Source organism: Pristis pectinata, chromosome 4 (genome assembly GCF_009764475.1).
Source record: "Pristis pectinata isolate sPriPec2 chromosome 4, sPriPec2.1.pri, whole genome shotgun sequence".
Taxonomy (NCBI): Eukaryota; Metazoa; Chordata; class Chondrichthyes; order Rhinopristiformes; family Pristidae; genus Pristis; species Pristis pectinata.
The window spans coordinates 75,616,891-75,629,835 of record NC_067408.1 but is presented as its reverse complement, the minus strand read 5'-3'; the positions used below and the strand labels follow the sequence as shown (position 1 = coordinate 75,629,835).

General features: G+C 40.6%; 1 protein-coding gene across 1 annotated transcript in view; it reads left to right on the top strand.

Annotated features, from left to right (window-relative positions):
* Positions 1 to 12,945, top strand: part of LOC127569064 (glutamate receptor ionotropic, kainate 1) — a 205,023-nt gene that overhangs the window by 176,262 nt on the left and 15,816 nt on the right. Inside the window, exons 13-14 of the mRNA XM_052013359.1 lie at positions 642 to 859; positions 12,205 to 12,430. Of these exons, the coding sequence (XP_051869319.1) occupies positions 642 to 859; positions 12,205 to 12,430 (444 nt within the window). The remainder of the gene's footprint in view (positions 1 to 641; positions 860 to 12,204; positions 12,431 to 12,945) is intronic.

The window sequence follows — 12,945 nt, the reverse complement described above, 5'->3', positions numbered from 1 at the left end:
TCATATCTGTGTCCATTCGTTTCAAGAGTAATCCAGAATTAAACTTTGCTCCCCAACCCCCATTGCCCTGTGTCTCACTCTGCTTGAACTACTCTTCCATATTTCACTTGTTTCAATGGTCTCTACCTATAACAAGTATCCAAAGCACCACAAGCCTCTATATGGATATATTTTTGTATTGACCTCCTTCGCTTTGAGTAAATGAGCTATTGTCAACTCCCTGACTGGAAAGAATAGTCACTTCGAAAATTCTCTTAATTTTCAAAATAAATAAATCACCTCTGCTACAGTGCAAGTAGTGCTCAGTATCCCAAGCCTCTCATAACTACACTTCAACGATCCTAGCATCATCCTGTGGAATCAAGACCCTTTTTGCCTGTGCTTTTGATGCCACACAAATTTAGTGTATTCCTCAGTAGTGTAGTCACTTGAACCAGTACTGAATTGTCTTCAGTGACAATATTGATCATTTCTGTATTTCAAGTAATTAAGTTGATTGTGTTCTGTGCTGCCTGGCCCATCATGTTTTACATGAGCTGTGGGTTCTGTTTCTCTGTTCGTAGGTGGATCAGTGTTTATATGTCCAGCAGCCTTCAATCCATGAACTTAATGATATTTCCTTATTGCTGCTGTTGTGACAGGATCAGAATTGATGCCCAAAGCTCTCTCCACTAGAATAGTGGGTGGAATCTGGTGGTTTTTTACATTAATTATAATCTCTTCATACACTGCCAACTTGGCTGCCTTTCTGACTGTGGAAAGAATGGATTCTCCCATAGACTCGGCTGACGACCTGGCAAAGCAAACCAAAATAGAATATGGTGCTGTCAGGGATGGATCCACAATGACCTTCTTTAAGGTAGGACTTAATTGTTTTTCTATAGCCTTACCAAATGCAGCCTCTGTGGTCATTGAAAATTATACTGTACCAATCCAAATGCACATCAAACATTTAAATGTCTCTTGTCAGCTGATTGTCCATAGGTTGCAGACAGGGGGTCTGATGTGAACTGGGACTTGCGGCTTAAGAGTTTGGCTTGTTATTTGTTTTAAGATCACTGAGTAAAAGTTATAAAGAAATGGAACATTATTCCTGTAGTCAGCTCTATGGTTTGCTGTTCAGTTTAATAGCTGCCTTGATTGATAACTTGGCGGTTCTTGATGGTGATAGCTTGTTTGAAACATTCAGAACATGCTACAGATCTACGATATGGTAAATAGAAATTACTGTTACAGATAGGAACAAACAAACTTTTAGCACATTTGTATAATAATCCTCTGTAGATAAAACAGAGAGCTATCTGTCCATTATGAATTGGTTATTTGCTCCACAAAATAATAGACTAAGAATGTCTTAAAAAATACATTGCTAGTTCATTAATAGTACCTGGGCCATAAATTAAGATATATTGTCACTTTTGTAGCGGTTGCTACCGCGGAATAAAACAAGACTCTACTCGGAGGATTGCCAAACGGAACTGGTTTATTTTCCCGCCTTGTGCGGGCCCTTTAAGGGAGAAAAAACTCCCGCCCAAAAAAACCGGCAATGACGTAAGTCCTACGTCATCAGGACTTTCCCGCGCGCGGGTTCTCCCCGTCGCTCGGAAAGACGAGGCCCGCCGCCATCTTGGGCCTCGTCGCTCCGACGCCGCGCGACCCGACTGCCGAGCCGGTTCGCCCGACTAGACGGTGAGTCGCCACACTTTCTATTTCTATATTATAGTAAGAAAAACTTCTTACTCCAGACACAGAATATCATGCATAGAGTTCATATCACAGAAAATCCAGGTTAGAGACCAGTAGCTTTTGCAATATTTTCTATTTATTTTGTAGAAAATCCTTGGATGGCTGGTGACTTTCATGCCCATGACACAAATATATTTGGAAAGCCATTTAAAATAATTGCTTAAAATATCAAATGCTGATCATATTATATTTGATATAAAGCAAATGAAAAAAAGTACTCAGTGCTCTATTGTGATCCTTGCATAATACCTGTACGCACACTTGTCCAGCCATAACTCCCTTCACTCGAGTGTTATACGAAATATGGATATCAAACTTGCAATTTTGGAATATTTATGGGTATTCCTCTTCATTTGAGCATACAGAGTTTAAGTGACTGTTGTCTTTTTGGTTGGCACTTTGTAGCTGTATTCATTGTGCTGATATAGTGCCTCCTTCAGTGTTAGTGTCACCTAGAACATTAATCAGTGCCCAAATATCTTCAATAACATTACTGTGTCTACAGCAAAGATCATTCCTGTATTTGTGATGAGGTGGGATTGACTGCCTTTGACATCAAGGCAGTACTTGACTGAGTACCCGGCCCCAGGATATCACTGCTGGAGTTCCCAGGCCAGTGTCCTTTGTCCAACCATCTTCAGCTGCTTCATCAATGAGCATCCTTCTATCATAGGATCAGAACTGGAGATGTTCACTAATGATTGTGTAATGTTTAAATTCTGTTTGCAACTCCTTAGAAAATGAAGCAGTCCGTGCCTTTAGGCTGCAAGACCTAGACAACATTCCGGCATTAGCTGATAGGTTACCAGGTAACATTAATTTCCTCCACCACTAATGCATGGTGGAGGAAATTTACAAACTACACTGCAGTTGCTCACCCAGGCTATTATGACAGCACCTCACAAACCTGCAATCTCTGCCTCTGCCACAAGGAGGACAAGGGCACTAGGCATAAAAGGCATATTAGCATCTGAAGATCCCCCTCTGAATGACACACCATCCTCACTTAGAAACAGGTAGCTGCTCTTTTGCTGGATGTACGTCCTGGAACTCCCCACCCAACAGCACTGTAGAAGTACCTTTGCCAGAGGGACTGTAGAAGTTTAAGGAAGCTTACTATCACCTTCTCTCGGGCAATGAGGGATGGATAATAACTGTTAGGCTTGCTGGTGACATAGATTCCAAAAATAAATGTATATATAAATAAAAAATTGATTCCTTTGTGTTGCTGCTTGCTGTAGCAATTAAACCAAGGTATACATTTAAATAGAATTCTTTACTGAAGGCAGTAACTCTTAAATGAACAGTATTATGTCATGTGACTCTTGACAAATTGATAACATCAATTTATCAAGAGTCACATGACATAATACAAACCAGTCCTTAAAGCTGCCCCTTACAAACGACAGTAAAAGTATCTTTGCTCAGTATGCGATAACATATTGCACATACCTAGTTAATCCATTTATATGCATTGTCTATACTCAGGAAGCTGTCAGTCCCTGCAGAGTACACTAAGTACAAGATTTCCACTGCACCTGTTGTTAAGAAATGATTACCAGAGTAAACTCTCTTAAGCTTTCAAAGCACATTTTGTGAAAGCTCTAGGGGTGATATTACACAGGCACAGTTTACTTCAAATCACAAAGATATCACACGTTAACAAAGCTAAATATTGTATACAATTATGCACCAACTGGTAACATTCATTTAGATAATATTGCATTAATTAACAAAACATGTCGCTGCATTCTAGTCGTAGGACAAAATGTTCTTCCTAAATTGAGATGTCTGCTCTTTAAATGTTCTATGCTCTGAGAGAAACCTAAAGGGTGACAACGCGATGAATGCATTGCCCTCTCTTGAGGCTTTGATTAATTACTGTAAATTGGAACAGTGGACAGAAAATCTGATCTATAATGGTTGTGTTCAAAGCCTCAGGCAAAATAGAGCCTTGGAGAATTTATCTTTCTGCCTTTTGTTGCAAGTTCTTATGCGACTTTGGGTCTTACACTGTAACAGAATCTTTTGGTTATTATTAACCCATCTTCCATTTTATAACCTAATTCTATCCTCCTTTTCCTCTCCCAAAATCCTCACATGTAGAAATACTTCCAGCTCCAGTGTCTATCTGCTTCAACTTCTTTTATAATCCCTTCCATCTGGTTCATGACACTGATTGCTCTGAATTGCAACCCCCACCAACCCCCTCCCCCACCACTCCATTTGGATTCTATGTACTTAAACAACTCAGCCACCATTTCCTGTCCCATTTCCCAATAATCCTTCATGCAACCCACATTGAACTGCATTAGTGTCCTGTCCTTCAACACAATAAATTTAAAATCTGGCTATAGCTTCATTACACCCATGGCTGCTGCCTCTACCACCATTATTTTCCCTTCTGCATCTTTACTTTGGTCATTGTGGACTTCAGGAAGGGAAAGTTAGGAGAACAAGCACACCAGTCCTCATTGAGGGGTCAACGGTGGAAAGGGTGAGCAACTTTAAGTTCCTGGGCGTCAACATCTTGGAGGATCTATCCTGAGCCCAACACATCGATGCAATCATAAAGACGACCAGTGGCTCTACTTCGTTAGGAGTTTGAGAAGATTTGGTATGTCACCAAAGACTCTTGAAAACTACTATAGATGTACAGTGGAGAGCATTCTGACTGGTTGCCTCACAGCCTGGAATGGAGGCTCAAATGCACAAGATCACAAGAGGCTGCAGAGGGTTGTAGACTCAGCCAGCTCCATCATGGGCACAACCTTCCCTGCCACTGAGGACATCAAGAGGCAGTGCCTCATGAAGTCAGCATCCATCATTAAGGACCCTTGCCATCTGGGACATACCCTTTTCTCATTACTACAATCAGGGAGGAGGTACAGGAGCCTGAAGACCCACACTCAATGATTTAGAAACAGCTTCTTCCCCTCCACCATCAGATTTCTGAATGGTTCACGAGCCCATGAACACTACCTCATTATTCCTCCTTTTAGCATTATTTATTTATTTCCTAATTTACAGTAATTTTGTGTCTTTGCACTGTATTGCTGCCACAAAACAACAAATCTCACATCATATATCAGTGATAATAAACCTGATTCTGATGTATCTCCCTTTCCCCCATCAATGGTAGAAATGCTTTCAGCTGCCTCAGCTTTCTTCTTGGCTGAGCTTCATAAACCCATCTGCTTTTCTGTGTCTTTCCTGATTATCTAAAGCCTTCTCCATATTATCTCTGTGGCCACATTTGATTAATTGTATGGAATTTTTTTTTTATATTGAATGGTCATTCTTATTGTTTCTGTCACTCTGTCTACTTATCCATTTATTAATTTGCCTTCTCTCCTTTTCTTACCCCATGTGTCCCCACCTTGTAAACAGCCTGATATTACTTTCTGTACTGAAGGGGTTATTTTTGTAACTTTTTGCTGACCGATTGGCTGAGTTAGAATGTATCTGAATTCCTGTTGGCCCTTCACTCCATTACTTTTAAGCTTAAGGGCCACCAACATTAGAGACCCGGACTAATCTCCTGCATATCCCATCAGACTCTGCATCAAAAGGCACTCAGTTTCTTTGATGAACCAAAGATCATGGATGTTTCTGAGGTTCTGCCCACTGCAATTCCCAGATAGGTGACAGATGTAATTGAATATAGAAAATCATAAAAGGGGAACTTTATGGTCAGTAGAACAAGACTGCAACAGGCTGATCTGGGAAAAGATATGGTTTTTAAGAAACAAATGATATACCAGGCTGCATCAATAGAGGGATGGAATATAAATGAGAATGATCCTTTAATACAGCATTAGGACTGACACAGTTCTGGTCACTTGAAGGAGAACAGTATTGATATTCAGAAAAAAATACATATCAGGATCAAAAATTTAAGGTAATGTCTTCTCTTATCTGAAGAAATTAGATAAGAAAAGACATTAATGTGCTCTCATTAAGTCTTCAGTAATATGAACGGGATTCATACAGCTGATCAGGGTTAGTTATTGGTTGTGGACAAGTTTTCACCAACCCTTTGGGAGAGGTGGGAAGATAGGGGCAAAAGTTAAAAATTAGAAGTGAAAAGCAAATCAAACAGAACCGTTTCATCTGAACAGTAATAGAGTTGTTCAGAGAGAACTGTTGAAGGCAATTTATTCCTTTCTGGTGAGAGAGAAGCTTTTTTCTATTGTCTCATGGGATATCAGTGGGGTTGAGAAGGCCAGAATTTATTGCTCCACTCTTCTTGTCCTTAAAAGAGTGGTAGTAAGGCACCTTTTCGAAGTACTGAAGTGTTTGTAGATGAAGGTCCTCCCAATTGATTGAAGGGTATTATGAGAAGGTAAGATTGTCTTTGAAAGAAAGGTTGGGCTGTATTGACATTTATCGTACTGGCAAACTCTTAAGGTGATTAAAGAATAACAGGTTTAGGTGAAATTGATGGAAGTTAACAAAACTCAGTTTAGTATTTTACTCAAATAACTATGTTCTGTAGAACTTAACTGATTCCCAAACAAAAACTCAGCAGCCAAAGGCAAAAATTTTGAGTTGAGATTTTACAGGGTTCAGGTGTTCTCATGTGGAATGCAGTACTATTCCAATTTCAGGTTAAACCCCCCCCCCCCACCCCCACCGCCCCACCAGTGTCCCTTTCCCACTCCTATCGGTCATCTAGGTTCTCTTCTCCCTTTGTTCACAATTTTCATTACTCCCCCCACCCCATTACCTATATTCATTGTCTACCACCCACACACCTGTCCACCTGCATTTCTTCTCCCTTGGCCTTCCCGTTCCCTCCCCAATATGGTTCCATCTGTTCATCATCCCTCCCTTATCTGTTTCCACCTATCTCCCACCAGCCTCCGTCTCTAAACTACAACCTTCCTGCCACCTCATCTGGTTCTAGTTATCACCTTCCTGTCTCACTCTTCCCCCTCACCTCTTTATAGTGGCTATCTTCCCTCGACACTCAGTCCTGAACCAGGGTCTCAACCTGAAACAACAATCATTCCTTTGCCTTCACAGATGCTGCCCGACCCATTTGTTCCTCCAGCAGTTTGTTTTTCACTCCAGATGTGAGCATCTGCTGTCTCTTTCGTCTCTTGCAGATTGTGTACAGCTTTGGCCATTGTACCTAGATAAACATTTACTTCCCTTGGAGATGGTGTAGTATAGATTCACTGGATTGATCCCTGAGATGAGGTCATAGAATTCTACAGCACAGAAAGGGGCCCTTCAGCCCACCATTTTCATGCCATACCTATCTACACTCATCAATATCCCTTCTATGCCTGAGTTACACCCTTAAAAATAGAGATTGTATCTAATTCCACCACCACCAGCAAGTTCCAGATATCAACAACTGTGTGTGTGTATATGTGTGTATTATTAATTTATATATAATCTCTCTCTCTCTATCTCTATCAATTAAAATATATATAAACTTTTCCCTAAAATCCCTTCTTAAATTTCTTCCTCTTTTAAATCTATGCCCTCTTGTTTATGATACTCCCTACCCTTGGGGGATTAAAAAGTTTATCTACAGTATCTGTGACTCTTATAATTTTATATACCTCCATCGGGTCACTCCTCAGCTTCCTTTGCTCCAGGGAGACAAGCCCAGCCCATCCAATCTCCCCCCAATAACAAGTTCTCAGATCCAGGCAGCATCCTAAAGAATATCCTCTGCACACCCTCTCCAACACAACCACATCCTTCCTATAATGTGGTGACTGGCACTCACACAGTATTCTGTGAAGTTAACCACCGTGTCATAAAGATGCAACATAATGCCCCAACCTTTATATTCTGTACACCACCCTACAAAGGCAAGCATGCCATATGCCATCTTCACCACCCCTGAGCATGGCAGAACAGGTAGACAGGAACTATGGACATGAATCCCAAAGTAGATATTTATTAAGGTATTTATTAGTCACATGTACATCAAAACACAGTGAAAAGTGTCATTTTGTGTTACTGTGAATGTGCTGGGGGACAGCCTGCAAGTGTCACCACTCTTCTGGCGTCAACGTAGCATGCCCACAGCTCCTGACCTGTACGTCTTTGGAATGTGGGAGGAAACTGGAGCAAACCCACACAGACATGGGGAGAACGTACAAACTCCTTACAGACAATGGTGGGAATTCAACCCCGGTCGCTGGAGCTATAATAGTGTTACGCTAACTGCTACACCACCCTCTGTTCATCAACATTCCTTGGTGCCCCAGCATTTACGTTCTACCTGTATTTGACTTCACAAAATGCATCATTTCACCCTGTTAGGGTTAAATTCCTTCTCCATTGCTCAGCCCAGCTTTCCATTTGATCTATATCCTGCAGTAGCCTTAAACAATATTTTCTGCTATCCACACCACCACCAAGTTTCATGTCATCCACAAACTTACGGATCATACCTCTGACATTCACATACAACTCATTTATATACATCACATACACGCTGCATACACCACTGGTTGCAGACGTCCAAACAGAATAGGGTGATTCCACCACTGCCCTCCACCTCCTATCACCAAGTCAATTTTGGATCCAATTAGCCAGTTTGCCTTCGAATCCATATGCCTTAACTTTCTGGACCAGCCTACTGTCCAGGACCTCGTTAAAGGACTTACTAAAGTCCACATAGACAACATCTACCTTCCCACCATCAATGTTCTTAGTTACCACCTCAAAAAAAAACTCAATCGTTAATGAGGCACAATTTCCCCTCCAGTGCCATGCTGACCATCCCTGATAAGCCCCTGCGTTTCCAAATATGCACAATTCCCAAACTTTAGAATTTTCTGCAATAATTTCCCTACCACTAACATAAGGTTCACCTGCATGTACTTACCTCCTTAAATAAAGGAATCACATTAGCCATCCTCCAGTCTTCTGACACCTCAACTGTGGCTAACAAAGAAGCAAGAATCTCTATCAGGGCCCCTTGCTTCCCATAGCAACCTGGGATAGCTCTCATCTGACCCTGGGGATTTATCAATAAATGCATCCCATGACACGTAACACCTCTTCCTCCTTAATAATGACTTGCTCCAGATTATCCACTTACCCCTCCCTGAACTCAGTATCTTCCAAGTCTTTCTCCTTGAAGATGATGAGAAGTATTTACTTAGGACCTCACCCACAGCACCTGGCTCTGCACAGATCACCCCTTTGGTCCCTATGGGGACCCATTCTTTCCCTGGATACCCTCTTGCTCCTGATATATTTATAAAATATTGTGGGATTCTCCTTAATCTTGGATGCACAGATATTATGGCCTTTTTTGCTCTCCCAATTTCTTAAGTTCTCTCCTACATGTTCTATATTCCTCAAGAGACTCCTTCAGTCTTATTTACCTATACCTGCCTTATGCTTCCTTTGCTTTCCTGATTAAATCTTCAATATCCTTCGTCATTCAAGGTTCCCTAATGTTGCATCATTGCCTTTCACCCTTAACAGATCATGCTGGCCCTGAACTCTTACTAACCCACTTTCAAAAGACTTATACTTATCAAGCTATTCTTTTACCCACAAGCATCTACTCCCAATCTACTTTCACCATATGCTGTGGAAACCAACCTTCCCTTAGCTTAGGTCCTGAATTTAAGGACCAACCTTTATCCCTTTCTATAACGACCTTGAAACTTACAGATTCACTGTTCCCAAAGTGTTCTCCCACCAACACTTCCATCTACCCAGTTGAATTTCTTAAAATAAGGTTAAGTACTGCCCCATCTCTCTTGGTCTATCTACACATTGTCTCAAAAATCTTTCTTGGATGCACTTAACAATTCTGTCTAAGCTGTTTGCACTAAAGCAATCCCAATCAATATTGGGAAAGCTAAAATCCCCCATTACTATAACCCTGAAGTTATACCACTCTGTGTTTTACTTGCCTATCTATTCCTCTACTTCCCACTCACTATTGTGAGACATGTACTTTAATCCGAATAAAGTGATCACTCCTCTCATACTCCTAGGTTCTACACATACGGCTTCATTGGATGATCTTTCCAAGATATCATCTCTGAGTAGTGCTGTTCTGTTCTCCCTAATCTGTAGTGTGACTTCCCATTCTCTTTTGCATTCCCCTCTCTCACGTCTGAAACTTCTACACCCCAGAACATTAACAAAAAGAAACTTGGATGAGAATATATAAGGCATGGTTAGTAAGTTTGCAGATGACAGGAAAATTGGTGGTGTTGTAGACATTGAAGATGGTTATCAGGAATTAGAGGGATTTTGATCAGCTGGGTAAATGGAGTTTAATTCAGATTAGTGCAAATTGTTGCATTTTGGAAATACAAATCAGGGTAGTACTTTCACAGTTGGGACCTTGGAGTGCAAGTGCATGGTTCCCTGAAAGTGGCATCACAGGTAGACAGGGTGGTAAAGGTTTTTAGCACACTGGCCTTCATCAGTCAGGGAATTAAGTATAGAAGTTGGGAATGTTATGTTGCAGTTGTACAAGATGTTGGCAAGGCTGCAGGTATAGTCACCATCCTGCAGGAGGTGCATACCACTGCCCCAGCTTCCATATCCTTTATCCCTAGTGTCTTCTACTAAGAAACTGAAAGAAAAATAACTTCTTACCTGATCACTACCTGCCCTCTTCACTGAAGCCCAGTATTCAGTCCATACTTTTGACCTCAACAGCAGCAACACAACCTCCCTCAAAATGGCCTCTCCCAAGATGTAATGGTAGTCTTATGAAGAGAGATTATATAATATAGCCTAATTGGAATTTTGAGAATGAGAAGTGATCTCATTTGAGATGTACAGGTTTCTGAGATGGATTGACCTGATGGAGCAGCTTCTCAGCGTCTCTCTGGCTGAAGAATCTAGAACTGAGGCAGTACTCAGGATAAGGGTTGGCACATGTAGGAAAGAGATGGAAACTTTCTTTAAATGCATTGTTGTAAATCTTTGCAATTTTCCACCGTGAGAGAGCTGCTGTTGCTCAGCCATTGAGTATATTTAATACTGAGATTGGTAAACAAATAAAACTGCAGATGCTGGAAGAACTCAGCCAGTCAAGCAGCATCTGTGAAAAGAGAAACCCATTAATGTTTTGGGTTAATGACCCTTCCCTTGACTAGATTCTCTTTCCACGTATGCTGCTTGACTGGCTCAGTTCTTCCAACATTTCTCTTTTTGTTGCAGAGTGGTAGGTTTTTGGACTCTGCAAAGGTCAGACAAAAAAAATATTTGCAGGACGTGATCGTATTAGAAAGCTTACCATAAGGGCCTTATCTCCATTGACATTGTGATCTTGCATCTAAATTTAGTTTAGATATTTTCTACCAAAATAATGGAGGTGAAGGAGACATCTTGAGACAAAATTTCTGATCAGTGAATTAATGCCCCCATTTGTTATATTGCTGTTCTGACAATTTAATTTTTAAACTTGTAATGTCCTATACTGTGGCAATAAGGACTTTAATTTAAGTGTCAAAGGTGTCAGTTAAGTGGCAGTATCCTACTGCAGCGACTGTGCTTCAGAAGTACTACTTTGGCCTTAATGTGTGGGAATGACATGAGGTTGTTAAAGAAAGTTTTACTGCAACTGAACACATCTCCCTGCACAAGGAAGGCCATAATTACCTGCAACAGGAGCAGCACAAGTTCACTTGATTCATTCTTGAACAAGGAAAGATTGAGGAAAGTAGGTCTATAACTCAATAGGGTTTAGAAGAATGACGTGCTTCAATAAAATTACATGTAAAATTGTAAGAAGGGTTTACAGGGGAGATGAGAAATTTGACTGTTGTGAATGCGTACAATTCTTTATCCCAGTTGTCAATACAGTTCAAGCTGAGAATGAAAGATTTTTCAACTTCGGGAAATCGAAGAGCTGGTAGAAACACAAATATTTGAGGAAGAGGATCAGCCGTGAACTTGCTGAATGGTAGAACAGGCTGGACGACTTTAAGGCTTGCTCTTGCTGAAATTTCCAAAGTTCTTGGTAATGAAACTGTTATAAATGCAAGCTTGTTTACATAGGGTTGTGGAAGAAGCATTTGTTTGCTGCAAGCAGTTGGCCTAGATTGGGATTGTCAGCCTCCCTCTGAAGCTGCTATTCCAGGTGTCAACTGAACAACTAGAAAGAAATGCAAAAGAAAAATCACCAGAAGCTGACCAACATGCTGGTTGATTTGCCAGATGCACATCAAATGAAATTTAATGCAGAAAAAGAATGAGCCACTATATATACACTGGGGGGAAAGTAAGAAAAACAGTCACTATACTTATGACAAAACCTTTTTAAGGACAGTGGAAAATCTGAAAAATTTAAGCACAGAATGAAAAGAAAGTAGATCATAATTACCTGATGCTGGAATGAGGCGCATTGTTGAAGCATTGAGGAGGAAAAGGTGATTCCTAGTATGTTGAAAAAATTGAGGCTTAGCCAAAGACTGGGGCCTCGCAAATAAACACTACTGTGTTTTACAGAAATCAAAAATTTCAACCTACGAGAAAATGTGGGCATTCATGAACAGTCGAAAGCAAACTGCTTTGTTGAAGAACAACGACGAGGGAATTCAACGTGTTCTCACCACTGACTATGCTCTTCTGATGGAGTCAACCAGCATTGAATATGTCACTCAGCGAAACTGCAATCTAACACAAATTGGTGGACTCATTGACTCCAAAGGATATGGCGTTGGAACACCTATAGGTAAAACAAATGTTTTAATCTTTTATATTTCTTATGATCTAAAAAGTACAGATTCACAATGCCATTATTTAAGAAAAAACTCGCAGGAAAACACACACACCTACTTATTTTCCAAACAGCAATGCTGTTGATGGTCTTGCATTCAGGCAGGACACGGGATGTCTGAGATTAGACAGACAAGTACACCAGGAGTGGTCAGATGATTTAAAAAAAATGTGCTTTCCTTCCAGAGAATGACTGCCCTAATTCTTGTTGTGCTCTTTCAAATTTCAGGCCTTTTAGCCATACGTGATTGTAAATAGTATTGGGGTATTCCAGTAAAGGGGACTCTGTATTCAACCTGAAGTAAAAGAATGCAGAACCATTGACTTTAGATCAGGATATCCTTTGAATCATTTAATTCATCAATTCCTCTCAAACTGGATTATTTGTTCTACACTGTCAGAGTAAATTTTACAAAAATGGCTGCTCCAAGCTGAATAAAGAGAACATTGTTCTTGGTATAATCATCCCTT